The sequence below is a fragment of the Cavia porcellus genome, unplaced genomic scaffold, assembly GCF_034190915.1.
Source record: "Cavia porcellus strain 051 isolate PalLab524CR breed Dunkin Hartley unplaced genomic scaffold, mCavPor4.1 scaffold_8, whole genome shotgun sequence".
Classification (NCBI taxonomy): Eukaryota; Metazoa; Chordata; class Mammalia; order Rodentia; family Caviidae; genus Cavia; species Cavia porcellus.
Genome location: NW_026947491.1, coordinates 9,889,559 through 9,912,703, shown reverse-complemented (window position 1 = coordinate 9,912,703; position 23,145 = coordinate 9,889,559). Strand labels below are relative to the sequence as shown.

The 23,145-nt window shown below is 56.0% G+C and overlaps 3 protein-coding genes across 4 annotated transcripts in view; 2 read left to right on the top strand and 1 right to left on the bottom strand.

The window, feature by feature from the left end:
• The window catches only part of LOC100714430 (NBAS subunit of NRZ tethering complex), a 45,810-nt gene extending 45,451 nt beyond the window's left edge, over positions 1 to 359 (top strand). Inside the window, exon 13 of the mRNA XM_004999160.4 lies at positions 9 to 359. Within this exon, the coding sequence (XP_004999217.2) occupies positions 9 to 183 (175 nt within the window). The 3' untranslated portion in view covers positions 184 to 359. The remainder of the gene's footprint in view (positions 1 to 8) is intronic.
• LOC100714151 (ras-like protein family member 12) lies at positions 313 to 19,607 on the bottom strand. Of its 2 annotated transcripts, XM_063254332.1 has the most exons (8): positions 19,447 to 19,607; positions 14,835 to 14,948; positions 12,046 to 14,081; positions 10,216 to 10,272; positions 8,820 to 8,906; positions 5,273 to 5,346; positions 4,507 to 4,697; positions 313 to 2,278 (listed from the first exon to the last, which is right to left on the bottom strand). In XM_063254332.1, the coding sequence occupies exons 3-8, from the start codon at positions 12,146 to 12,148 to the stop codon at positions 1,903 to 1,905; spliced, it is 888 nt and encodes a 295-aa protein (XP_063110402.1). In that variant the 5' UTR covers positions 12,149 to 14,081; positions 14,835 to 14,948; positions 19,447 to 19,607; the 3' UTR covers positions 313 to 1,902. The 2 variants fall into 2 exon arrangements, with proteins under 2 accessions (XP_063110402.1, XP_003460817.1); XM_003460769.5 differs by lacking the exon at positions 8,820 to 8,906.
• On the top strand, positions 17,048 to 20,361 carry LOC100713869 (kelch repeat and BTB domain-containing protein 13). Its single transcript, XM_003460768.3, has one exon. The coding sequence runs from the start codon at positions 17,127 to 17,129 to the stop codon at positions 18,501 to 18,503; it is 1,377 nt and encodes a 458-aa protein (XP_003460816.2). The 5' UTR covers positions 17,048 to 17,126; the 3' UTR covers positions 18,504 to 20,361.
• Positions 20,362 to 23,145: the final 2,784 nt, after the last annotated feature.

Genomic DNA, 23,145 nt, shown 5'->3' with positions numbered 1-23,145 from the left:
CCTCCCAGAAACCGAAAGCTGCAGCCACAAGACAAAGAAACACCTGCGCTCCTGCATCTAAAGGAGGCCAGAACCAGTGGCAACAACAACAGCCTAAACAACCTAGGAGAGATACTGCTCACAGAAAAGCCAGCCCTGGTCCCGCTGTGGACTGAATTAAAGGAGCAAGAAACTGAGAGCTAGAGCAGGCGCGGCCCACACAACACTGCCGGAGACGGAGACGGGGCTCCCCACAGCCAGACGTCAGGGCTTCCTCCCCCAGCAGCCTGCTTTTATCAGCAGATACAATGAACTGCAGTCAAACAGTGCTCCTGATAGTTAAAAAAATCTTTTATTAAAAATGCTTCTGGTAGTGGGCAGTGGGAAGTGCACAGACTGTTCAAGTGGCTGTGATACACACGCACATATACACAAACACACAAGTGGCTTGAAGAAAAGTGCAAAACCCCTAGCAGCCTAGGGCTCGGGAAGCCTGGCAGGGACCCTCCGCGGGTGGCCTGGAATGGTTCACAGCCTTCCTCTGGCCTCAGCTTCTCCCTCCATAGAATGGGTTGAAGGCTGGGTTAGGGGGATTTTGAGTCCAAGCTCCTGGAATGGGGCACTGACATGGAAGGAAGCAGGATTCTGGAGTCAGAATCCCCTTCCCAGCCCTTCAGGAAGCCAGAGGCTCCTCCTGTACCTGCTCATGGTAAACAGAGCTGGAAGACAACTGCCTCTGAAGCTTCCTCTGGCTAACACTGGGAACCGCAGGGAGGAACCTGCGGCTCCATCTGAGCCATGATGTTGTGGCATAAGCTGTTAAGGGGGACACCATAGAATCTATGCAAAACTTTGCTCTATTAGCCCGACATACTTCAGGTTCTGTCTCACCAAAGTGGACTTTGGCTTGGGCGCAGTGGCACACACCTGTAATTTCAGTTCTCTGGGAGGATGAGGCAGGAGCATCCCAGGTTTTCAGCCCAGCCTAGACAACTTAGTTTCCCAAAATAAAATAAAATAGCTGATGATATAGTTCAGTGTGAAGGCCCGGGGTTCAATCCCCAGTGCTAGAAGAAAAAAAAACTGGGCTTTGAAAGCTCAGATCTGTTGCTGAAGGTCACATGTCCGGCCAAACCCTGTTACAAGCTTTACACCGTTCCTGTCTGAGCCGGCATTGGTGGCTGCCAGGTGGCATGCGACCCTGCCTTCTGTGGGCTCTCCTGAAACCAGAGAGGACACTGTGTTCTGCAGCCTTGGTCATTAGACTTGAGGACCTGGTCCTGAGGGTGTGCACACAGTCCTTAGCAAAGTGGGGAAGAAGACCCTGAATCCTGATGAAAGCCCACTGGAGGTTCTCTTCTCCCCTCCCTGAAAGGGGAAGCGCTGGGAATACCCGACCCGGAGCCCCTGCCTGTGCAGCGGCCCCGCAGAATTATCTTAAGCAGATCTTCCTTGAATAAACTGGGGTCACTACCCGCGTATCCTGTGAGGTCAGAAGAGGATAGCAGGGTCAGGCTCCTACTTCTAAGCAGTTGCGCTGCCTCTGCCTCCCACCAGGTGGCACCACGACCCCTAGGCCGCCCCTCCTGGGGCCTCTGGGAACTGTCCGTCTACCATGGGACACAGCTAGCCGGGCTAGAGTTACGGCAGCAGAATGGACACAGTTTCTTCCTGCTATGGCAGGTCTCTGGGCTGTGGCAATGGCCGTTTCCCTCCAGGGTCCTAGGTGCAAAGGACACCATAGAGACCAAGCAGCAGCAGCCCACCCAGTGCCTTAGGCTCAATGTGGGGACTCTGCTTGGTGCCAGAGGCAGGTTCAGCTGTCCATCAGTGGGCGGGGCCAGCAGTCCATCGGTGAGAAAGGCCGGCATCACAAGCCAGCCCCTGTCCTGCTGCCGGGGCTGCCGAGGAGGGGCATGGGCCTCAGAAGATCTTGAAGCCCTTTAGGAGGGTGAGGGTGGTCGCCTTGCGCTTGCTCTGGGCACGCGATGACTTCACTGTGACCAGCTTGGCCTGAGCCACGGCGGGCATCTCCTTCAGGCTGAAGGTGGACAGCGTGTTGAAAGTGCAGCCGGCCAGCCCGTGCCGGGCCGTGAGCGGCACCTGGTGCACGGGAGCCCTGTCCTCAGCGATGAAGAGGGGCCGGGCCGGGGGGCTCCGCTCCAGCTCCCGCCGCGCTTCCCGCACCGCCTCATGGAACACGTGCTGCACATGCTCGAAGTCCAGGCAGGCGGAGACCTCGAAGAAGAGGCAGCCGAACCTGCCGGCCAGGGCTGCTCCCTCGGCCTTGGTCACCTGCCTGCGGGAGGGAGGGAGGGGCAGGCAAGGTGGCCAGTCAGAGGGGCCGAAGCTCCTCACCTTTCTCCAGCTCATTTTCACACCAGCATCATGGGATTGTGACATCAGCCTCTCGGAGTTGTCAGAACTAAGAAACACGAGTGGCACTGAGTGCTTAGCGCAGTACCTGTTTCAGGTCAGGGCTCAATATGTTGTAGATGACACACTGAGGAAGGAGGCGGAACCCCGGATAGACCTGCTTGTGGCTGGAGGTACCCCATCCCAGCCTCCTTGCTCCATCACAGCACTGGCCCCTCAGGCAGGAATGAGCCCCTGTGGTGGTCCTGGCCTGAGAAAGGCAGCTGAAGGGACCACACAGGTGACTCAGGAAGCCTGCGGCAGGCAGAGCTTTTGGGACTCAAAGGGACAGCTGTCTTCCTGCCCAGGGGACAGCCAGGGAGAGCAGGGGTGATGACATTTCACATGAGCTGGGGACACAAAGAGAAGGGGCAACATCTCTTCCTGCCTGGTCCTGGCCCACTTCTTATGATGACCGGAAGGAACATCTGAGGTTGGGAAGGTTCTGGAAGTTTCTGGCCCGAATGCCATGGAATGGAAGTAGGGGAAAGAGCACACGGGCTCTTGAGAGGGAAGAAGTCTGGAGGCCAAAGCCAAAGCTGCTGGGCTGCCCCACCCACCATTCCTAGGGACAATGGCCCAGCCCAGGAGATGACAGAAGACCCCAGGGTGGGCCTTGAGGGGTGCAGGCCCTGCTCCCCAGTGACGGGAGCAACAGAGGGAGGAGGTGACGGGGATCCAAGAGGCAGGGGCAGAGCATCTAACCCCCTGCCGCAGAGACACACCCCAGGGCTGTGCACGGGCAGTTTGCACCTGCCGCTGCTGCCCGAGGAAGCCACCCAGCGCGGGGACTCTGCCTTACGGGAACGCTGCCTTTGTCACGAGCTTCACCCTGAACTCTGTCCTTTATCCTGCTCTGCTGTGGCCTGGTGAGCTTCTCAGGGCGCGGGCATCGCTGCTCTAACACCATTCCCACCTTGTAGCTTGCAAGACACTCATGGGGCGGGTGTGGGGAAGGACGCTGATTTCAGGGCAGCTAAAACATCCAGTGCGAGTCCTGAGTCACGAAGACTGGGACAAGACCCAAGAGAGAGGGGGAAGCGTCCTGACTCATCCCTGGGGACCCAATGACACTGCCTCACTCCAGCCTGATATTCTCGGTCAGTTGCTCCCAAACCATTCTGAGACCACCCCTTTGGCAGTGAACAGGGACCTGTTGGTTATGTCTCCCTGCTGAAAACAGGCCTATTTGAAGCCTGGTATTCCAACGCCCTCTCACAGGCCCTGGGATTCCTCAGACCCTGCAGTCACTTTAATGCCACACACTCTTTCCTTGCTTCAAGATGTCATTCTCCTGGGCCCTGACTGTGGCCTGCTTTGGGAAACCACGACTCCCTTCTCCCACTGCCCACCCAGCCTGTCCTAGACCAAAGGTCCCCTCTTCTGCTAACACCAGTCACTGGAGCTTCAGGGCCTGGGAAAGCAGGGGCAAGGGGCCTGAAAGGGACGGCAGGGGGACAGGACATGGCTTCCAGGGAGAGTCCAGGAGGATTACTCATCCATCGAATGTGGCATCACAGTCTCAGCTGCCTCAGGGCCAGGAGAAGTTGGAGGGAAACCTCGGGGAACAGCGAGGCTGTGCTCAGCCAGGCTGTGGTCACAGGGAGGAGTGGGCCCTACCTCAAAACATTCCAGTTCCTGTCTTGTCGAACACCATGCTGGCCAAGCAACACACGGCTGCAGACTCTGCGGTCATCCACCTTGTGGCCTGGTCCTGACCTCTGGCTCAGGTCCAGCATCTAAGAGCTGCCCTCGGCACAGCCTGGGGAGCTGCACTGGGGTGGAGACAGAGCTGGCTGGACCAGAGTGACCCCCCTGACCCAAGGGCCTCTGGAAGCCTAGCCTTAGAATGGAACGGGCATGGAATCAACTGTTCAGCTGCTGAGATGGGACGGAGGTCACAGTGGCTTGGGCAAGAAAGGGCGAGGCCAGGAGAAACCAGAAACCCACGAGGATGGAAGGAGTGGCTGCTGTTCTGATATTCAGGGTCCAGCCCTGCCCTGCTGGTCTCTGGCTGCTGGGAAGCCCAAGGCCCTTTCTGCTCTCAATGCCTTTACCTAGGTGCAACGTCCTCCAGGCAGCTCCCTAACCCATGGGCACCACTGCGCTCACCTGTACTGGGCCATGTCCAGTTTGTTGCCCAGCAGCAGGGCCGGGTAGCAGCGCTGCGTCTCCTTGGCGTGCAGGGCGAGCAGCTCCAGGTAGCTGCTGCTGCCCTCAAAGCTCTGGCGGCTGTCTACGCTGTACACCACCAGGAAGGCATGGGCCCAGTTCAGGTAGCGCTCGCAGTTCCTGGGGATGTCCTGCAGTGTGGGGAGAAGCCCTCCAGGTCACAGGCCATGGGATAAAAACCTTCACCTGAGCAGTCACCCCCACTTGTCCAGGCCGGGTCTCTGTATTGTTCCCCACCCGAGCCCTTTCCAAAGGCACACTTGACCACAGACTTGGCTTGGTGTGAAAGGAGACATTGTCTCATGACCCACCCACTGCCCTGCCCCAGCCAGCCAGCCAGCCAGAGACTTGGAGCCCTTGGCTGCTTGGGCACAATGCCAAGGACATGGCACAGCCCCTCCAGGGACCTGTTGTCTCTGGGCACTGCTGGTTTTGGGTCAAGTTCAGAAGCCAAGAGGGAGGATGAGGGGGAGATGGCCAAGGGGCTCTCACAGAAGCATCTGTGTGGACAGGCATGCACCTGTCTGACTGCACAGGGTCCAAGACCTGCCACGGGTAACTCCCCAGCCCCCTTCCCATCCTCCTCATTTGGCAGATGGAAGATTTGGGCTCAGGGAAGTCAGTGTCTCATTTCAGACCACACAGCAAGTTGCACTTTTAAAGGGACCCAAACTCCCTGCCCTCCAAGGGGCAGTGGGGAGGTTACCGGGTCTGCAGTGTCCATGACCCTCAGGTGGATGGGCTGGTGGTCCACCGTCTCCTCGGAGCTGTAGGTGTCCTCTGCAACACAGACAGACAGGTTGGGCAGGGCAGGCTACTAGACAGGAAGCTGCGACTGAGTCACAACTGGACCCCCGTGCCAACTGGAGGGCCCCTGGGTGCTGCTCTGGGGCCAGCGGAGGCGGATGCAGGAGGACTCTCACCGAGGAGGGGCTGCTGTGCTGCAGGGCTCAGAGCATCACAGGCCACAGCATAAATCCCTGTAGGGCAGGCCAGTGGCCAGTGACCTGGCTCACTGCAGACTCAGGAGTGGCACAGCCCACCACCCTTCCTCCCCAAACCCAAGTCCTTCTGACACCAGGACCTGGTCCATGGGAGACCCTCCAAGGACACCACCCATCCAGGGGGGGGGGCAGAGACAAGGGAAAAGAGAAGCACATGACATCTTGGACGGAGGGTGGTCGGACCCCAAAGAAAAACTCTAAGAGGGTTTTACAAATAATCCTCAACCGTGTGACGAGTTTTAAGCCCCAGATGTGGAACCAAAGCCAACGTTAGCCATTTCTGAGCTGTGTGCTTGGACCAAGTCAGCTCAGCGCTCAGGGGGAATCTGCAATCACCCCTAAATGGGAGTGAGGTGGTGACGGTGGCCATCGGTCCCCAAGCCTTTCCTCTGCGCTGAATGCTGTGGTAAGTGCTTGCTCCTAGCCTGCACTTTAACAGCCCATCTGCCAGGGCTGTGCAGGGCCTGGATGGGCACAGGGCCTGACACCACCTGCAAAGGGCAGGGGGCTGGGGCACGCCGAAGTGGACAGGACAGGCTCCCATACCTAGCTGACCTTTTATTTTCTTCTGAAATAATTTCAGACTCTCCAGTTGCTAAAGAGCACAGCATTCTTGTGCACATTTCCCTAAACTGCTCTCAATACTAATACCTTACATAACCCTGGCATGATTACCAAACCCAGACATCGACCCTGGTACTCTACCATGAACCAAACTGTTGACCTCATTTGGATTTCACAAGTTTTTGAGTATTATTTTTTCCATTTCTTATGACCTCAAACCAGAAATCAGCTAGAGGTCAGCGGGCAGGCATGCAGATGGGACATTGATGCCACATCTGCAATGAGTGTCCCCACCCCCAATCTTCCCCGTGACTGTAGCACGCTACACACCCTTCCCTGGGGGTCTCCCGAGGTATCTTACCCCTGCTTGGCAGAACTGAGATGCTCTCGGCTCCCCGGCAGCAGCCTGTGAGACGCCACCCCCACCCTGGCTGAAGATACAGCCCAGCCACCCTGGACACATGCCAGGGGCCATTGCATCCAGCATGAATCTCAGACAGCACCTCAGCCCCAGCCTGCTCCAGGGACTTGGATAAATAGATGCTTTTATGCAAAGACAAAAAAAAAAAAAAATCAAATGGAAAACATGCCCCAATGTTTAACTATATTTGGCCCAAGAAGAACTGTCCCTAGATGCCGATGTCGTGTTCAGATTCGTCTTTATTTTCCTGTTGATGCTGTCTGGGGCACCTCTTTTGGTCCCTCCAGCAGGCACGAAGTCCTGTCCAGCCCAGCCTTGGTCCCCAGCCACTGGTCTCTCACTTGGCCATGCCACATGGCACCCTATTGGTAGAAAGGACACAAACAGGGGACCTGCTCCCCACCCGGACCCCTCACACCCCAGCCTCTTGGTGGGTCAGCCGGGCCCTGGCTCTGTGCAGAGGGCACGGGAGCACGAGAAGTACCCAGTCCTCCCTGGCACAGGGCACTTGGGTCCTGAAATATGGCACTATGTAACTCCCAGCTCTGAGAGTTCATGCACTTTAAGGTTGAGAAAAGAGCCTCGTTCCAAAGTATTTTTCTGTCATTTACAGCAACAATCATTTTTTAAAAAGGCACCCAAAAAAGTTCTGGTCAGAGTTTGGAGCAGACAGAAGACAAGAGATGGTGACACCAGCACCTGGGGACCCCAGGAGGGGACACAGCAAAGCCGTTCACCAGCACCAATCTCACCACTCCTATCAGCTCTGATAGTCACAGCCCACAGCCCAGCACAGGGCTGAAACCAACAGCGCTCAGGCTGTTAGTTCCATCTTCCAGATGGGGAAACTGAGGCTCAGAGAACCCAGTGCTACATGGATCTCTGACACTGGCCCCCGATAACATAGGTTGCCCCTGGTGAACGCAAATAGAGTAGTTCTTTGTCTTCCTTTGTGCCCAAGCCTCTCTGATCTTAGGCAAATCACTGAGTCCTCTATTTCTCTGCCTGTAAAATGGGTGACAATAATAGAAGCTCTGCTAACCCTAAAACCGGAACTCAGTGGCCCCATGAAGAGGCTGTGTTGTGCCTTGTGCTGTGGCCCCTGCTGGAACTAAGCTCGAGGTGCCACCTCAGGGGGCCCCCAAATGCACCCAGGTCTCGGGGAACCCTGGCAAAGGCAAAAGAGCTGTCTGCCAAGATCTGTCTGAGACTCTGCCAAGCTCTCTCCACAGAGAGACAGACTTGGGTCTTAGAGTCCCGACTGCTGCTGGAACCAAGAGGGGGCCAGGAACCAGCAAGTGGAGGCAGTTCCCAGCGATGGGACAGAACCCCGGCAATGCCACTGGGCCCCAAAAGTCTCTGCAGCTCAGGGCGGTGAATAAGCAGGGCTGCTGCTCCCCTCTCCCCCGCAGTCTGACCATGCATTCCACCACCAGGTCAGAACCCCAGAGTTACTCAACCCAGAAGCACAAACCTCCCCAGAACAGGCTCACCCGGGGACCCCGAGACAAGGTATGGACTAGGGGTTGCCAGGAAAGAGCTGGGATGCGCAGTGAGGTCTGAATTTTGGATGCGTCAGTAGTAGTATTTAGTACAAGCACCCCAACATACTATTTGTACAGGGAAGAATGTCCTTGGGAATCCGCCTTGTCCCCTGGCAGACACCTGACGACTGCCTGTGCGACCTTCCTTCCAGGCCTCCACCTCCCCTATCCTCTGTTACTCTAGCTCTGTCCCCTCCTGAGCCCTGTTCAGGTCAGCAGGACACTTGCATCCGTGTCCTTCTTCCTCAGGAGATGACCTCTGCTGATCGCAGTCCCTGGGGATGGTCACCACATCAGCTGTCCTACAATCTCCTGGCTTAACCAAATTCTCTTGGACACCCTGGGGTCCTGTTAAGGTCTCTCTGGAGGAAGGGATCATTTCATTTATGAAAAAATGGGAAGAATGTCCCCCGAGGGTCCCCTGCTCCAGCACCAGGACTCAGCAGGCTTGCTGACCTGACCAGAGGAGCTAGTGGCACCGGCAGACTCAGCTCTTCCCTTGGGCATCCTAGTGGCTGTCACAGGGGCTTGGTGCACCATTAGGGTGCCCAGCCTGTGTCACCGAGCCCTGGGTCTCTCTGCAGATTTCCTACCCATCCTTCACTCAGTTTTTCCCAATGGGGAATTAACCCAATGCCCATTTTCAAACCTATCATCATTCAGATACCCTATTGGTCCCAGGAGGTTGTTTACAAAACATGTTACTGCTGGAGCAATAACCTGGTAGAGCACACCAAATTCCCTTCTCAGGAGGCTGAGGCAGGAGGATCATGAATCCAAGGCCAGTCTGGACTACATAGTGAAAGCCTGTCTCAAAAACAAAAATAAAAGAACCAAGCAAACAAAAAGTTATAAATGTGAGATGTAAATGAGACTGGAACTAGCAAAATTCTGCTTCTATTTAAGTATTAAGGTTCCCTGTGAGAAGTTATTTTAGGAAAAGATCCTGCAGCTGAAAATGTTTTCAAAAGCAGTAATCTGATTAATCTGAGGGAATCTTCACAAGGCCTTGGTGAGCCCGCAGTGAAGACGATCGTGAATCAAGTAGGAGGCTGGATCTTCCGCCTGTGTTACCTCCTAACTCCTCACAGTCATTCTCTGAGATAGGTGTTTGCATTCCTGTTTTACAGGTGGAGAAACAAAAGCAACTCTCTCAAGGCTGCACAGCCAGTAACTGGCAAAGCAAGGATTTGAACCCAGATCTGACCGGTACACTATAACATGACTAAACAGCTAGACAAATGGGTTGAAGTTGTACACGCCTTTAATCTTGGTCACTCAGGAGGCTAAGGCAGGAGGACAGCAAATTTGAGGTCAGCCCGGGCAACTTAGTGAGATGTGTCAAAATAAAATTTAAAAAGGTCTAGGGGTATAGCTCAGTGCAGAAAGCTTGCCTCAAATGTGCAAGGCTCTGGGTCCACCTGGGTCTGTGTTGTTGACTACAAAATCAACAAAAGGCATGACGAGTCTTCTCATGTGGTTCAAAAGAGTCAGAAGCCACCCCACCCCCAGCACATTTCCCAAATGTCTTTCTTGCCCAGCTTTTCTGGAAAAGAACACTGAGTGATCATCTAGAAGAACACCACTTATTTGGATGTGGATATCTGCGGTGTTTGGAACTTTTTATTTTCATTTTTTAAAAGTTTCACCACACCTCATATTTTGGGGCAAATCAATCGTTCTCAGTTCTCGGAGTTGGGCCGACCTCCAGGTCGCCTGGAATGGGCCATGGAAGGGGGATCTGTGACACTTAAAACATTTTTTCCACGAGCTGGGGATGGGGAGATGGGAGAGGCATCCATGTAACCCCAGCACTCTGGGAGGCTGAGGCAGGAGTATCACAAGTTCAAGTCTAGCCTGGGCAACTTAAGAAGTTAGCATGACCCTGCCTCAAAATTAAAAAAAAAAAAAAAAAAAAAAAAAAAAAGGGGGCCAGGGATGTAGTGCAATGAGAACCCCCAAGTGCCAGGAAAAAAGACAAAAAACAAACAAAACTTTCCCACTGGCCAAGTGATCCTGGTGATGCCTACTTCTGTCCCCAGATGCCAGCCCCCAGAAGCACTCCAGGTGGGGCACAGGCAGGGTGTGGGAGATCTAGGAACCAGTGGCTTCTTACCCAAGTTGGGGTCATATTCGCTGATAAACCTCTTGGTCAGGAACTTCACAGTCAGGGCTGCAGGAAGCAGAAAGAGGGTCTCAGTCTCCACCGTTGTGTGTGGCTCAAAAGGAACCAGAAATACAGGGGTCGAGCCCCAGCTAGTTGCATCCCAGGATTTTTTTAATAGCAAGAAGGCAGGGAGAGGTCAGGCTAAGGGGGTGTTGACAGAGACCCAAAAGCAGTGGCCAAGACTTGTGAACCAGTTATTCGGGCCAGCCCAGTGAGACCCCAACCGAAGGCACATGTCCTCATCTTGGACAAGTCACATCACACAGCTTCCAAAGTATGGGACATACATTCCAGTTTTGGCTACAACCCAAAGAGCCCTTGAGAGCAGAGCTGGGGTGCGGGCCATGGAGGTCTGAGGCCCGAGAGCTTGGTCCTAGCAACTGCAACCCAGGTCCTGGAGCTCACGGGTCAGCTCTCCGAGGGCCCTCATCCCTGCTGGACATCCCAGCAAGACACGGAGCCCCAGGACGAAGCTCTCGCAGGCAGAGGGCAATGAGGGGACTCTGATTGTCTGGAGTTCAGCCACATGAAGGTTAGGGTCAGCCAGCCCTGCCGCTGGCCTGTTACAAAGTCCAAAGAGCCTTTTGGTTCTTTCTTAGGACTCCCCACAGGGTCAGTCTGCCAACACACGCCGCCGAGGGAATAGATTCTGAAGTTTAAATTCCTTGATTCATGGAGTCCCTCGGACCAGCTGCTGAGCTACAAACAGCAAGCTAATTTTCAAAGGGACAAGGACGAATCTTTTCTGAAGGAAAACCAGATCCCAGGACCCTTCCCAGACAGAAGGGCAGCTTGAAAATCGAAGCAACCCTATTCTCCCTGTGAGTCTTGGAGACACTGGGGAAGGGAGCCCACAGCTCACAGAGCAGAGGGTGACACTCACTGATAGCCATAACTGGACAAAGAGCCAGTAGAGGGGTTCCCTATGTCTCCTCACATGCAGCTGCCTGCGACTGTCACGGCAGGAAAAGGCCAACCTCTCTCTAGGGTCTTTGCCTACAGTGACAGCTGCCAAGAGTGGTGAAGGCTCAGTTCAGCACTGGCAGAAATGATCTCAGTGGAAGCCCAAGGTCTTGGTTCATCAAAGACAAGTCTCAGAGACAAGTGTGGCCCAGAGACAGCCCCGGACATGCACACATGTAGTCCCAACATTCTGGGAGGCTGAGGCAGGAGGATTGCAGGTCCAAGCTAAGCTGAGGCAACTTCATAACTTAGCAAGACCCTGTCTCAAAATTTAAAAACAAAAAGAGTTGGGAGTGTAGCTCAGTGTGAAGGCTCTGGGATCCCATGTGGAACCGGGATGGGGGGGTGGGGGGAGACGGGACGGACCCTTGCCTGAGAAATCACCAGGGCCAGGTACTTCTACCTATTCCTTTGAAGGACTTGCGAGGCTGTGACCAAGTTCAAAGATCAGTGCCCAACAGGCCGGTTCAGGGCCAGTCTCCCTGGCAGGCTGGCCCCTCCACCGCCGGGGAGAGGAGATGGGAGCAGGGCGGGGACTTGCAGACCCAAAGAGAGAGGGTGCAGGGTAGGAGCGGACACAGTAACAGTCACAGCCACGCAAGACAGAGACAGAGGGAAGAGGCAGCCAGGAGCCGAGGCGCAGAACCAGGCCGAGGGGCTGCGCGCAAGTGCGGAAGAGCTGAGAACACCAGCAATGGAGAAACTGAGGCAAAGAAGAAAAATCACAGAGGCTCATCGGGTCTGGCTGTGCATGGAAGCCTTCAAAGCCAGCGGAGGACCCCGAGCCCCAAAACCACAGCTCCCCGTCCCACTCACCGGACTTGCCCGCCCCGCGGCGCCCCAGGATGGCCAGGTTGACCTCCAGGGGTGCGCTCGGAGGCCCGCTGCCGGCGCGGGGCTTTCCGAACACCGAGGCCATGGCGACCGCGGAGAGCGCCCCGGGGTCACACCGAGCGCCCCAGCTGCGTGCCCGTCGGTGTCCGCGCCCCGCGCCCCGCGCCCCGCGCGGACCCGAGTAGGTCCGAGCCTCGCGCTGCGTTCCCGCCGCGGGGCGGGGCGGGGCGGGGCGGGGCGGGGCCGAGCCCGCGAGCTCCTTTTAAGGGCTCATCCCGCCCCGGCGCAGACAGGGGGTTCCGGCGTCCGCCAAGGACTTCAGGCAGGGCGACCCCAGTTGTTTCCAGCCTTTCCTTCGGTCTTTTCCCAGCAGCGGGAAAACTCACCCCTTCCTTTGTCCCACCACCCACCTGCCCTTCCTCCTCCTCCGGGAAGACGCCCAGCTCGACCCTGCTGTCTGGAGCTTTTAGCTCACACCCTTGGCCCTCTACACCCGAGTCTGGCCCTTGGGTGTAGGGGCTCTGGCATCACTGCAAAAGCCAGGCTGCTGCGAACAGGGGAGAAGAGCGTCCCTGCCAAGGCTTCGTGGCCAATACGGGTTCAGCTTTCAGACACCTAATTCACCCGGGTTACTGTTTCTCCCGATGGGCCCTAATGAGCTGCAAGGCAGCAGGCTGCTGTGTAAATGGTGCTGGAGACCGAGAGGGGGCTCACCGAGAGCACAGGCCCTTTGGATCTAGTGTGTGCGCCTTCCCCTGGGTGACCTTGGGTGAGTCCCCTCATTTCCTCAACTTTAAAAACAACAGGTGAAGGGAAATCAATCTAAAATGCCATGATGTAACCCTGGCCTAAGAGAGTGACAGCCCCATCTTCTGGGAAACACTCCAAGTTGGAGCCCAGAAGGGGACAGGAGCCTCGCTACCCCTGTTCCTTGTCCCCTGTCCCTCAGATGGCCAATTTCCTTTCCACAAGAGAAGCCAGGGCAGCCCGGGCCCGCACAGGGTGGTCACAAGAAGGAAAACTGGCTTCCTGAACTGGACATGAATTGTGTTTGTATGGAATTTTGTTTGGGTGATCACAGTACAACAGCTGCATTATTAAGACTCTAAGGTACCCCAAGGAGTTGGTTTCCATCACACTCTAGGTCAGAGCTGCTCACACAGCCAATGGCCCAGCGTTTTCCTCTGAGTTGTAAGAGTTGGGAAAGTGGAAGCCAAGTTCCAGCCCCAAGGTTGTGCCTGTTCTGTGTGTGTCCAGTGAAGACAGACTGCATCCCAGTGGGGACATGGAAGAGAGAATCAGTGTCACCAGAGATCTGGGGACACACTCTGCACCTCAATTCCTCATCTGCAAAAGATTGTGAAGAGTTAAGGAACAAGGCCGTGCTACACCGAGCTTGGCTCAGGGCCCCAAGAAGCAGCAGTGAATTCCCCCTGCTCCATCTGCACCCAAAGCACACAGCTCTCTGCCACGGACCAAGAACTCCGTGGGCAGCAGCTTAGAGCAGAGGTTTGGGGCCTTAGGCTCAGAAGAAAGGTCATTCTGTTAGGGTCAGCAGCTGGATTCTGCTCTCCACTCCCAGGCCACCAAGGCTGTTACTCGGTAAGGAAGGGCAGGGTGTGCAGCAGGTATCTGTCTCTTGTGTGAACTGCAGTTTTGTGAGGCCCTCCTGATGCCAGGTCCCAGGTGCATCCGGGAGCCACTCCAGGAAAGCTTAGCTTGTCCAAGCCCTTCACGATGTCACCGCCTTTCCTAGAGACAGGGCAACCACTCCAGCGCTGGTTTGATGATAAATTCATATGTTAAAGTTGGACAGAATCCTAGAAGTCAGCTCCAAACTCCACTTTCCAGATGCAAGAACTGCAGTATGGAAGTATGGAGGGGCTGGGGAGCTTTTACAAGCCAAGTGAAAGGCCAGGCAAGAGCTGGGTGTCATGGCATACAGTACAATCCCAGCACTCTTGGGCGGCTGAGGCAGGAGGATTTCGAATTCCAGCCAAGTCTGTGTAATTTAGGGACTGGAACAAAACAAAACACTTTAAAGAGCTGGGAGAATATCTCAGGGTATAGACCCTGGGTTCAATCTCCAGGTATGTGCACGCATACACACAGAGCCCTGGCAGGGATTCTGACTCTTCCAGGACTCTTCCTTCTCCAGGTGCAGACAGTGCAAGCCACTCATTACCCCATGGGCAGAGACTTCATTCTGGGTGGGGCTTCCCCATTCCCCTTCCAGGGGCTTCCAGAGCCAGGACCAATCTCCTCCATCGGACTGGAGGGTTCCTTGGGTCAGTCCCTATCTGACCAGGAGCTCCCCAGGGTAGGCCCGGGGTCCCACTCCACAGACCCCTGCTGCGTGCCGGCCCTGCCCCTGTGAAGGAACAAGGCTGGGCCTGTGCTGTAGGAAGAAGGCTCAGGATCTGACGGGGCTTTTTTCCTGGGCTCTCACCCCTCCTCGCACGGCGTGGGGACTGCACAGTGGAGAAGGAGGGAGCTCGGGGTCGCCAGGGCCTGGGAACTCCGTGGGCCGACCACAGCCAGGATGCTGCCTAGTCCTCTCCAAGTCCCAGAGGGACACTCCGAGGCTGGGAGGAGGAAAGGCTCCCAGCAGCAGGCAGCAGCCCTGGGGCTCTGGATGGGGCCAAAGGTTACTTACTCCTCACCACGCCCCAGCCCCAGAGCCCTGCTCACTCGGTGATCTCCTCCCCCACTGGGTGACCCTTTCCCCTCACCTCAGTGCGGCAGAGAGCAGGCACCTGCACCAGACTCACCTGCTCAGGCTGGGCACGGGGACACCTGCAGCCAGGCGGACACCGACTTCCACCGGGAGGGGTCGCAATCCTCTTGCTGCAGGAACTGGTCTGGTGATGACTCCTGGTTGCTTCCTGTTGCAACCAGGTGACTAGAATGAACCATCTGGACAAGAATTGTGGCCCTGGCCCCCATCCCCTGCCCTCCCACAGGACCTGGGCCTCACTGCCTGCTGCTAATAGTAGCACAGGTGACAAGGCATGGCATGGTTTGGCTGGGGACAGGTCCAATGGTCGGAGCCCAGAGTTCTGCCCCGTCTTGTCCCCATTCCTAACCTGGAAAAGCTCCTTCCATCCGCAAGTCTCCCCTCTTCTTCTGTGAGCTGGGGACAGGTAGGCCTCTCCCCAACACTACAGCTTCTGGCAAGGACACAGTCGGGACCTGGCACTGCTAAGCCAATACAGAGCACCGCACTTGTCCCCGAGAGAAGGTGTCATCCCTGCTGCCTGGACCTCCAGGCCTTTCAGCCAGTGCCCAGCCTCAGGGAAGATGACAAGCTGGCAGAGGGCCTGGGACAGTCCTCGTGGGGACTCCTGCCCACTCCTCCGTTGCTGCTGCCTCTTCCTGTCTGGTCCCTGGGGCAGAAAGTGGAAGATATTTCTGGCTCCTCCTACAGGCCTGCAGCTTCCCAGGCTCAGACAAGTAGCCCCCCCATACCGGCCCCACTCGAGTGGGGTCTGCAGATTCACCAAGCATCTGTGGCAGTGAGTCCTGGGGTGGGGGGAGGAATGAGGTATGTGCATCCTCCTCCCGCCTCTCACAATGACAGTTACCATCCTCATAAACTCCCACCTGACACTGGGGGACCCAGAGTCTTAGCAGAATACCTAGGAAAATTCTGCCATGGGCTGAGCAGCAGGAGGCCTGGGTCACTGTCTTTCCCTCCGACCAACCGCCTCCACCCCCTGTAAGTGACTACAAGTCCAAGGCTCCATCTAACTGCCCAACATCCATAGCACAGGGAGGCAGCAGAGCACAGTGGCCAGGGGCACACACTCTAGACCAGTGATGGTGAACCTTCTAGAGCTTTCAATGATAACAGTCAGCAGCTGGGGCACCTGTACCACAGATGTTCACACTGCTGCTCTAGATTCAAACTGGCTGCTTCCAGTCCTAGGTCTATCACTCTCTGGCCATGTGACCAAACCTCTCGGTCCCTAGTGTCCTCGTCTGTGAAACAGAGCTAGTGTGTCATGGTGCAAACCTATGGCACATGGGCAATCTGAGCTCTCCGGGAGGCCGAGGCAGGAGGACTGTAAGTTCAAACCCAACCTAGCAAAGTTAATGACTTAATAACAGCCTGTCTAACAATAAAAATAAATTTTAAAACTATAAAAGGCTGGGGAGATAGCTTTGGATTCCAAGGCCCTGCATTCAATCCCCATCAATCCTCAGTAATACCAAAAAAAAAAAAAAAAATTAGCTGTTATTATTTCCAGAATGCTTTTTCCCACTCACAGGCACATCCTCCCCGCCCCCCTCCGCCCCCCTGACTTTCCCTCTTGTGGGGTCCAGAGTAGAGCCACACTGCAAGGAAGGGGCCTGGCAGATAGACAACAGAGGTTAGCGGCTCACTCCCATCTCATCAGGGATTATTTGCACATGTAGCTTACTGGTCATTCACCTGCAAGGCAGGGATGCTACTCCTATGCTTTGACAAACAGTACTGAGCTCATAAAAGCATCCAGCTCACCCAGAAGCAGGGCCAGAAACTCAGGCTGCCCTAGAACCCTGGCCCTGAGTCCCTCGTTTTGCTCAACTTCTGCCTGGCCCACCCTTCGGAGCCGATGGTCTGGGTTGTGTACTAATCCTGCTCCCTGGCTTCCTCTCTCTGAATCTCCCTGGATGAGCCGCCCACACTGAGCCTCGTTCAGAATGCTTTGCAGATATGCCCCATCTTGTGAAATATGTGTCCCTTTATAGATAAGGAAAGCAAAGCGGGAAGTTAGGATCCTTGCTTTGCAGAAGGGCACAGGGCGAGAGTTAACCAGGCTATCTGTGCAAGCGGTGCTGCAGTGCCCAGCATGCAGTAGGCGCCCAGTATCCGGTCACTAGGGTCACTAGTTCTCCTGAGTGACCCCGCAGGTCTCCAGATGCCCTCCGGGCCCTCGGCCATGCAGCCTGCAGGCCACTGCATCACATGAGCCGTACTATCTTTAGCCAGGGAAGTATTTATATCCCAGGGGAAGTTGTTCTGCCACAGGGGAGCCCCAGTGCCGGTGGCCCACTGCTCCCAGCCCTGGAGGCCCAGCATGCCGCAAGGTCCTGAGGTTCCAGTGCAGGTGTGGGTGGGCGGCCAGCTGTTCCAGGCCGAGCAGGGCCTGCTGGTGGAGCACTGCGGCTTCTTCCGCGGCCTCTTCCGCTCGGGCATGCGGGAGGCGCGCGCCGCCGAGGTGCGCTTGGGGGCGCTGAGTGCCGACGGCTTTCGCACTGCGCTGCAGGTGCTGCGAGGGCAGCGGCCGGCGCTGGCGGCGGAGGACGAGCTGCTGCAGGCCGTGGAGTGCGCCGCCTTCCTGCAGGCGCCGGCGCTCGCGCGCTTCCTGGAGCACAGCCTCACATCGGACAACTGCACGCTGCTGTGTGACGCCGCCGCCGCCTTCGGCCTGCACGATGTGTTCCACAGCGCCGCGCTCTTCATCCGCGACGGCGCCCGCGAGCTGGCTGCCGGCCTGGCGCTGCCCGAGGCCCGCGCTTACGTGGCCGCCCTGCGGCCCAGCTGCTACGTGGCTCTGAGCACGCACACGCCCGCGCCCGGCTTCCTGGAGGATGCGTCGCGCACCATGTGCTACCTGGATGAGGAGGAGGACGCGTGGCGCACGCTGGCCGCGCTGCCCCTGGAGGCCAGCACGATGCTGGCGGGCGTGGCCACGCTGGGCAACAAGCTGTACATCGTGGGCGGCGTGCGTGGCGCCAGTAAGGAGGTGGTGGAGTTGGGCTTCTGCTACGACCCCGATGACGGCACATGGTGCGAGTTCCCCAGCCCGCACCAGCCACGCTATGACCCGGCGCTGGCCGGTTTCGACGGCTGCCTCTATGCCATCGGGGGCGAGTTCCAGAGGACTCCCGTGAGCTCCGTGGAGCGTTACGACCCAGCCGCGGGCTGCTGGAGCTTCGTGGCCGATCTGCCGCAGCCTGCTGCAGGTGTGCCCTGCACCCAGGCGCGCGGGCGCCTCTTCGTGTGTCTGTGGCGGCCCGCGGACACCACGACCATCATGGAGTACGTGGCGCAGACCGACGCATGGCAGCCAGTGGCTGAGCTGCGGCGTCCGCAGAGTTATGGCCACTGCATGGTGGCCCATCGCGACAACCTCTATGTGGTGCGCAATGGACCTTGCGACGACTTTCTGCACTGCGCCATCGACTGTCTCAACTTGGTCACCGGCCAGTGGACTGCACTGCCGGGCCAGTTCGTCAACAGCAAGGGAGCGCTCTTCACGGCCGTGGTGCGCGGTGATACTGTCTACACTGTCAACCGCGTGTCCACGCTACTGTATGCCATTGGAGGTGGCACCTGGCGGCTGCTCAGGGAGAAGATCGGCTTCCCTCGCCCCGGTTCCCTGCAGACCTTTCTGCTGAGGCTGCCCGCTGGAGCTCCCGGGCCTGTGGCCTTGCCTTTGCCAGAGCTGTGATCTCAGATTGACTTTAAAGGAGGCAACAGGAGTTGTCCCTGAGCCGAAGCTGGGTGTAAAGCTGGGAGGGGAGCCACTGAGAACTTTTTACCTTTTTACCTTTTTACCTCTCCGTTCTTGGTCTTACAGTGATGTGAACCAAGAAGCTCAGGGGGCACCGAGGGTGCTGGGGTCGGGCCCTCAGATCTTGGTCTCGGCTGGGAGCTGGTGGGTCACAAGGTCAGCAGGAGGGGCGCTGAGAATATAAATAACCCATGCTTGTACGGGACTAGGCCACTAATCCAGCATGGCTAGACATGGGTTAAGTGATTGTAACCAAACTGCCAATCAGAAGGCAGGAACCTAGGTGCCCAGTATGTTGGTGCTAGGCCTAATGAGAGGTGTGGTCTCCAGGCAGGGGCCCACAGGGCTCGAGCTCTACCCCAGAAAAGCTCAAGTTCTAAGGGGACAGGTTCAGTCCAACAAAAGGTTTACACGTATTTGTCTCCTTCCACGAAGGCTTGAAAGCAACATGCTGGTTTAAAGTAAATAAGTAAATAAATTTTAAAAGGCACTGCTGGGCCAAGGGGATATAAGGAGAAATGAGTAACTTCCAGAAGGAGGAGAGTGGACAAATTGCACGGAGGAGATAGGCAGGCTCACACCAGGCAGACTTGGAGAGGAGACTGGGGAGGGAAGGCCAGGCCAGTGGGGAAGAGTCACCCCCCAGATCTGGGTGCTGAGGCACCTTAGGGAAGAGGGTGATTTACGGCAGACACAAGTAAGCTGGTCCTGTGCAGCCTGTGGTTGAGGGAAGGGTCTCCCCTTGGGGACGTAAGAACCTCAGGGAACCTGCAGGTGTCAGCTGTTTGCCAGTTCCCTTTTCTGCCATCCCCACAGGAACAGTGGAGCACTAACCCTCACGCTTCAGGTCAGGCACGGTGTGAGCCCATTGCCGCCTCACCTGCTCCATGTATGCCTTCGTCTGCGTCCTGTGAGTTCCATCTCTCCTCCCAGCCAATGCTCCTGCTGCTCCCTGGGCCTGGAAGAAATGCCTTTCCTGTCCTCTCCCACTGTCAGCTGGATTCGTACCTCCTCTGTTCAGGGTCAGCTGGCCCAGCTCCTTGTTCGCCTGACCTTGGCTGCCAGCCTTGTTCATTGGATCCCTGGTTGTGACGTCATTCTGAGTGTTTGTGTGTCCACGTGCAGCAGCCATGCGCAATAGTCAGGGCAGTGGACTTGTGCTGCTGGCCAAGGGCATTTCTACACCTGCAGAATAAAATGAGACTTTGAAAGAATCCAAGCTGTGGGGGCCACTAGTTAGGGACCTGCTAACCTGCATTGTTAAATGCAGTCTCGTCCTCCTTCGGACATCTAGGACTGGCTTCTAGGCAGGAAACTGGCGCCAGGCTGCCCGGTGCTCCAAGTCTGCAGAAGGCCGCCTTCATGGCCCCAGACCTTCCAGCCCTAGAATAGCCTTGTCCAATTAGTGACCACAGGAAAACCTGAGCTCTTGTGAATGCTAGGAAATACTTTGACGTCCTTGTCCCCTCCGGATGCAGTCCAGGGAACCGGCGTCCTCGCTGTGTGGCCAGTGAGATAATGTGACGTGGAGAAGTTGAAGGACTGACCCAAAGCCACACAACAAGGCAGAGCCTCTGAGTTCCGGTTCTGCTAAAGTATAATTTATATCACATCAGTGACTGACCGGACTCCTAATGGAACCAGACAAACACAAAGCTGGATAGAAAGAACATTGGAGAGATTGAGATTTATAAATTTAGTTGGGAAAGACACGCTGAAATATGTTTGCTGAGAAGCTGGTTAATGTCTTAAGGGGCAATAAAACCATCACGTCTGTGGTTCTGTCCTGGAGAAAGTCTTTTGCCGCTTCATGTACATGGACGTCCATACTTGGGCATATGCACCTGCAGGGTAGCATAGGACTTTTTGAAGTCTGAGCCCTGAACAAAAGACTTCTTGTATCCGAGCTATAAGGACAAAGGTACGTGCCTCTTAGTAATCAAATAACTTTGATGCTCAAGCTGGCCCCAGGGATGCTGAAAAGACCTGTGGTCCTTTTGCCCTACTCCCACAGCCCTCCCCTCCCCTTCCTCTCCCTTCTTTCCCTCCCTCCCTTCCTTCTCTCCCTCTCCCTCTAAGCAAGGGCTTTCACACTGAGCCCCATGCCCAGCACATTTTTGAGACAAAATCGTGCTACGTCATTAAATTGCCCAGGCGGGGCTCAAACTTGCAATCTTTCTGCCTCAGCCTCCCAGAGAGCTGTCAGGAGAGTTTTTCTTAACAGCACAGAGCACTTCTTGCTCTTGCCTCCTGACCAGTACTGGACATGTGAAATGTGTGACCCTGGGACCCATCGCCTTAGGTTCTCCCACCCACAGAATAGCCGCCTGCTATTTGGTGGTTCCTCTGCCGTGAGCAGCATTCTAAGATGTCTTGGGGGGGGCAGTACCAGGAACTGAACTCGGGACCTCATGCCAAGCAGGTGCTGGCTAAAGTCCTGGCCCTCTGAGATGTCTTTGGTACAGAATCACAACAGCACAGTATTCACATGGAGAGAACTATTTCCCACAGTGGACTGACTGGAGCTTTTAAGATTTTTTGTTTGTTTTGGTTTTTTGAGACAGGGTCGCATTCTGTAGTCTGGGCTGGCTTTGAACTCATGATAATCCTCCTGCCTCAGCCTCCTGAGTGCTGGGATTACAGGCATGTGCTAACATCCTAGGCAAGGTTTTAGGGATTATAAATGATAGGTAGCTCAGCAGCAGCACTGGGCCTCCTTTTAAGGGAGGAAAAAAAAAAAACTCAGAAGTCACATGACCTGAAGGGGCAGAGCCCAGCTTTGAACCCGGGCAACAGGCTTGTTCGTGCTGCATTTGCTGGACTGGCATTCTGAAATGGACAGACTTTTTCAGATGGGCCCCCGTGCTGCATTTGCTGGACTGGCATTCTGAAATGGACAGACTTTTTCAGATGGGCCCCTTGGCATCCGCCCCCTCTCACCCTACTCTCTGTGCCCACCGCTTTGGGGGCTTCATCTGCTCCCCGGGGCCAACCCCTTCCCCTCCCTCTCCTGCATTCTCACGCCTTGGGCTCTAGCTGGAACCTCATGGGCCTCTCCTGACAATGTACATGCCTGGGGCTTTGCATTTTCACAGCTCCCATTTCCTCTCAAGAACTGTGGGTGAGGCTTTTATGCCACTCTATCTGCTCCTCTGGCCCCAGGGTCCGCAAGGTTAAAACTGTGTGAGTGTATCCACTGTGCCCACCCTTAGCCAGGGTGGCCCCTGGGGCAGGCACCCTGCCTGGTTTGCAGGTGAGGACGACAGCAGGAGGCAGAGGCCGCCCTCCTGAAGCCCAGGATCTGTTAAGTGGAGGGGCAGGAGTAGGGGCCTCACACCTCGTCCCCTGGCCTCTCAACCACTGCAGGGTGTTCCGGTTACAAAGCAGGTGCAAAGAGGGCCCATTACAGAGACACATTACAGAGACACCTGAGTCCAGGGGGCGAGGGCTGGAATCTATCAGAGGCCAGAGCCTGACTCTGCTCGGGTTTTTTTTTTGGTTGTTTTGTTTTGTTTTTTGTCTTTTTGGGACAAGGTCTTACTATGCTTTTCAGGCTGGTCTCAAACTTGCAGTGATCCTCCTGCCTCAGCCTCCCAAGTGCTGGCATTACAGGCATGCGCCACCACACCCAGCTGAAATTGGTCTTTATCCAGCCCCCTAACCCCCAGTGCTCGAAGCAGCAGGGAACACTTCAGCACACCCTACAGACACTGTCTGCAGCTCTGCACAGCTGTCCACAAGCTTTCCCCTGGACTTTGGCTCTGGGTGTCTGGCACCCATGCCCTTCTGGCCCTCCAAGTGTTTATGTAGCTTGAGGGACCAGGGCAGGAGAGGTCAGGCCTTCCCACACCCCGCCTCCCTCCTTGGGAGGCTGTGACCTTGTTTGCCACTCTGGCCTGCTGGTATGGCAACCGGACATGTCACTCCTGCCCTCAGAGCCCTTGGGTGGCTCTTCACCCAGTGGAGCAAAACCCAGAGGATTTTGCTCAGGATCACCACCTCATTTCCATCCTTCTTTGGACACCCCAGGCCCACTCCCAGCACTGGGTACTTGATCCTTGTCCCTCCGCCGGGCTTCACCTCCCTCCCACCCCTGCAGGTCTTTGCTCAGATGTCACTGTCATTCTGAGGCCATTCCTGACCTTAAAGTCTGCCTCCTCTTTCTCTGCCTTCCCTACTTCCTGTTCCTGTTTATTTCTCTCCAAAACACTTGAGCATCATTTTTTGTGCTCCATGTACCTTTACTCACTGTCTTTCTCCTCCTACTAAAATTTGAACTTCCTAAGGGCAAAAGGGGTTTTTTCAGGGCAGGGGTTGCTTTTCAGTTTTAGGGAACTGAACCCAGGGCCCCCTCCAGCAGACTGAGACATCCCTCTACTAAGTTAAACCCCCAGTGCAAGCAGGACCTAGAACAGTGACTGGAACATAGCAGGGGCTTCGTAAATACCTGTGGAATGAATGAATGGTGCTCACTGGATATCTGCTGAAAGACTGAATGATCTCACTGATCAGTCAATCAGGGGAACCCTCAGGGAGGCAGACGGCAAGCTCAGGTCTCAGAGGGGAGGGCATCGCTTCT

What these genes read in the sequence shown, in the direction of transcription:
- LOC100713869 (XM_003460768.3), top strand. Translation starts at nt 17,127, where the DNA reads ATGCCGCAAGGTCCTGAGGTTCCAGTGCAGGTGTGGGTGGGCGGCCAG.
- LOC100714151 (XM_063254332.1), bottom strand. Translation starts at nt 12,148, where the DNA reads ATGGCCTCGGTGTTCGGAAAGCCCCGCGCCGGCAGCGGGCCTCCGAGC. An exon ending in AATTTGGTGTGCTCTACCAG is followed by an intron (nt 5,347 to 8,819) that starts GTTATTGCTCCA and finishes TCTGTGTTGCAG; the next exon opens with AGGACACCTACAGCTCCGAG. An exon ending in CTGGACATGGCCCAGTACAG is followed by an intron (nt 2,279 to 4,506) that starts GTGAGCGCAGTG and finishes TCCCTCCCGCAG; the next exon opens with GCAGGTGACCAAGGCCGAGG.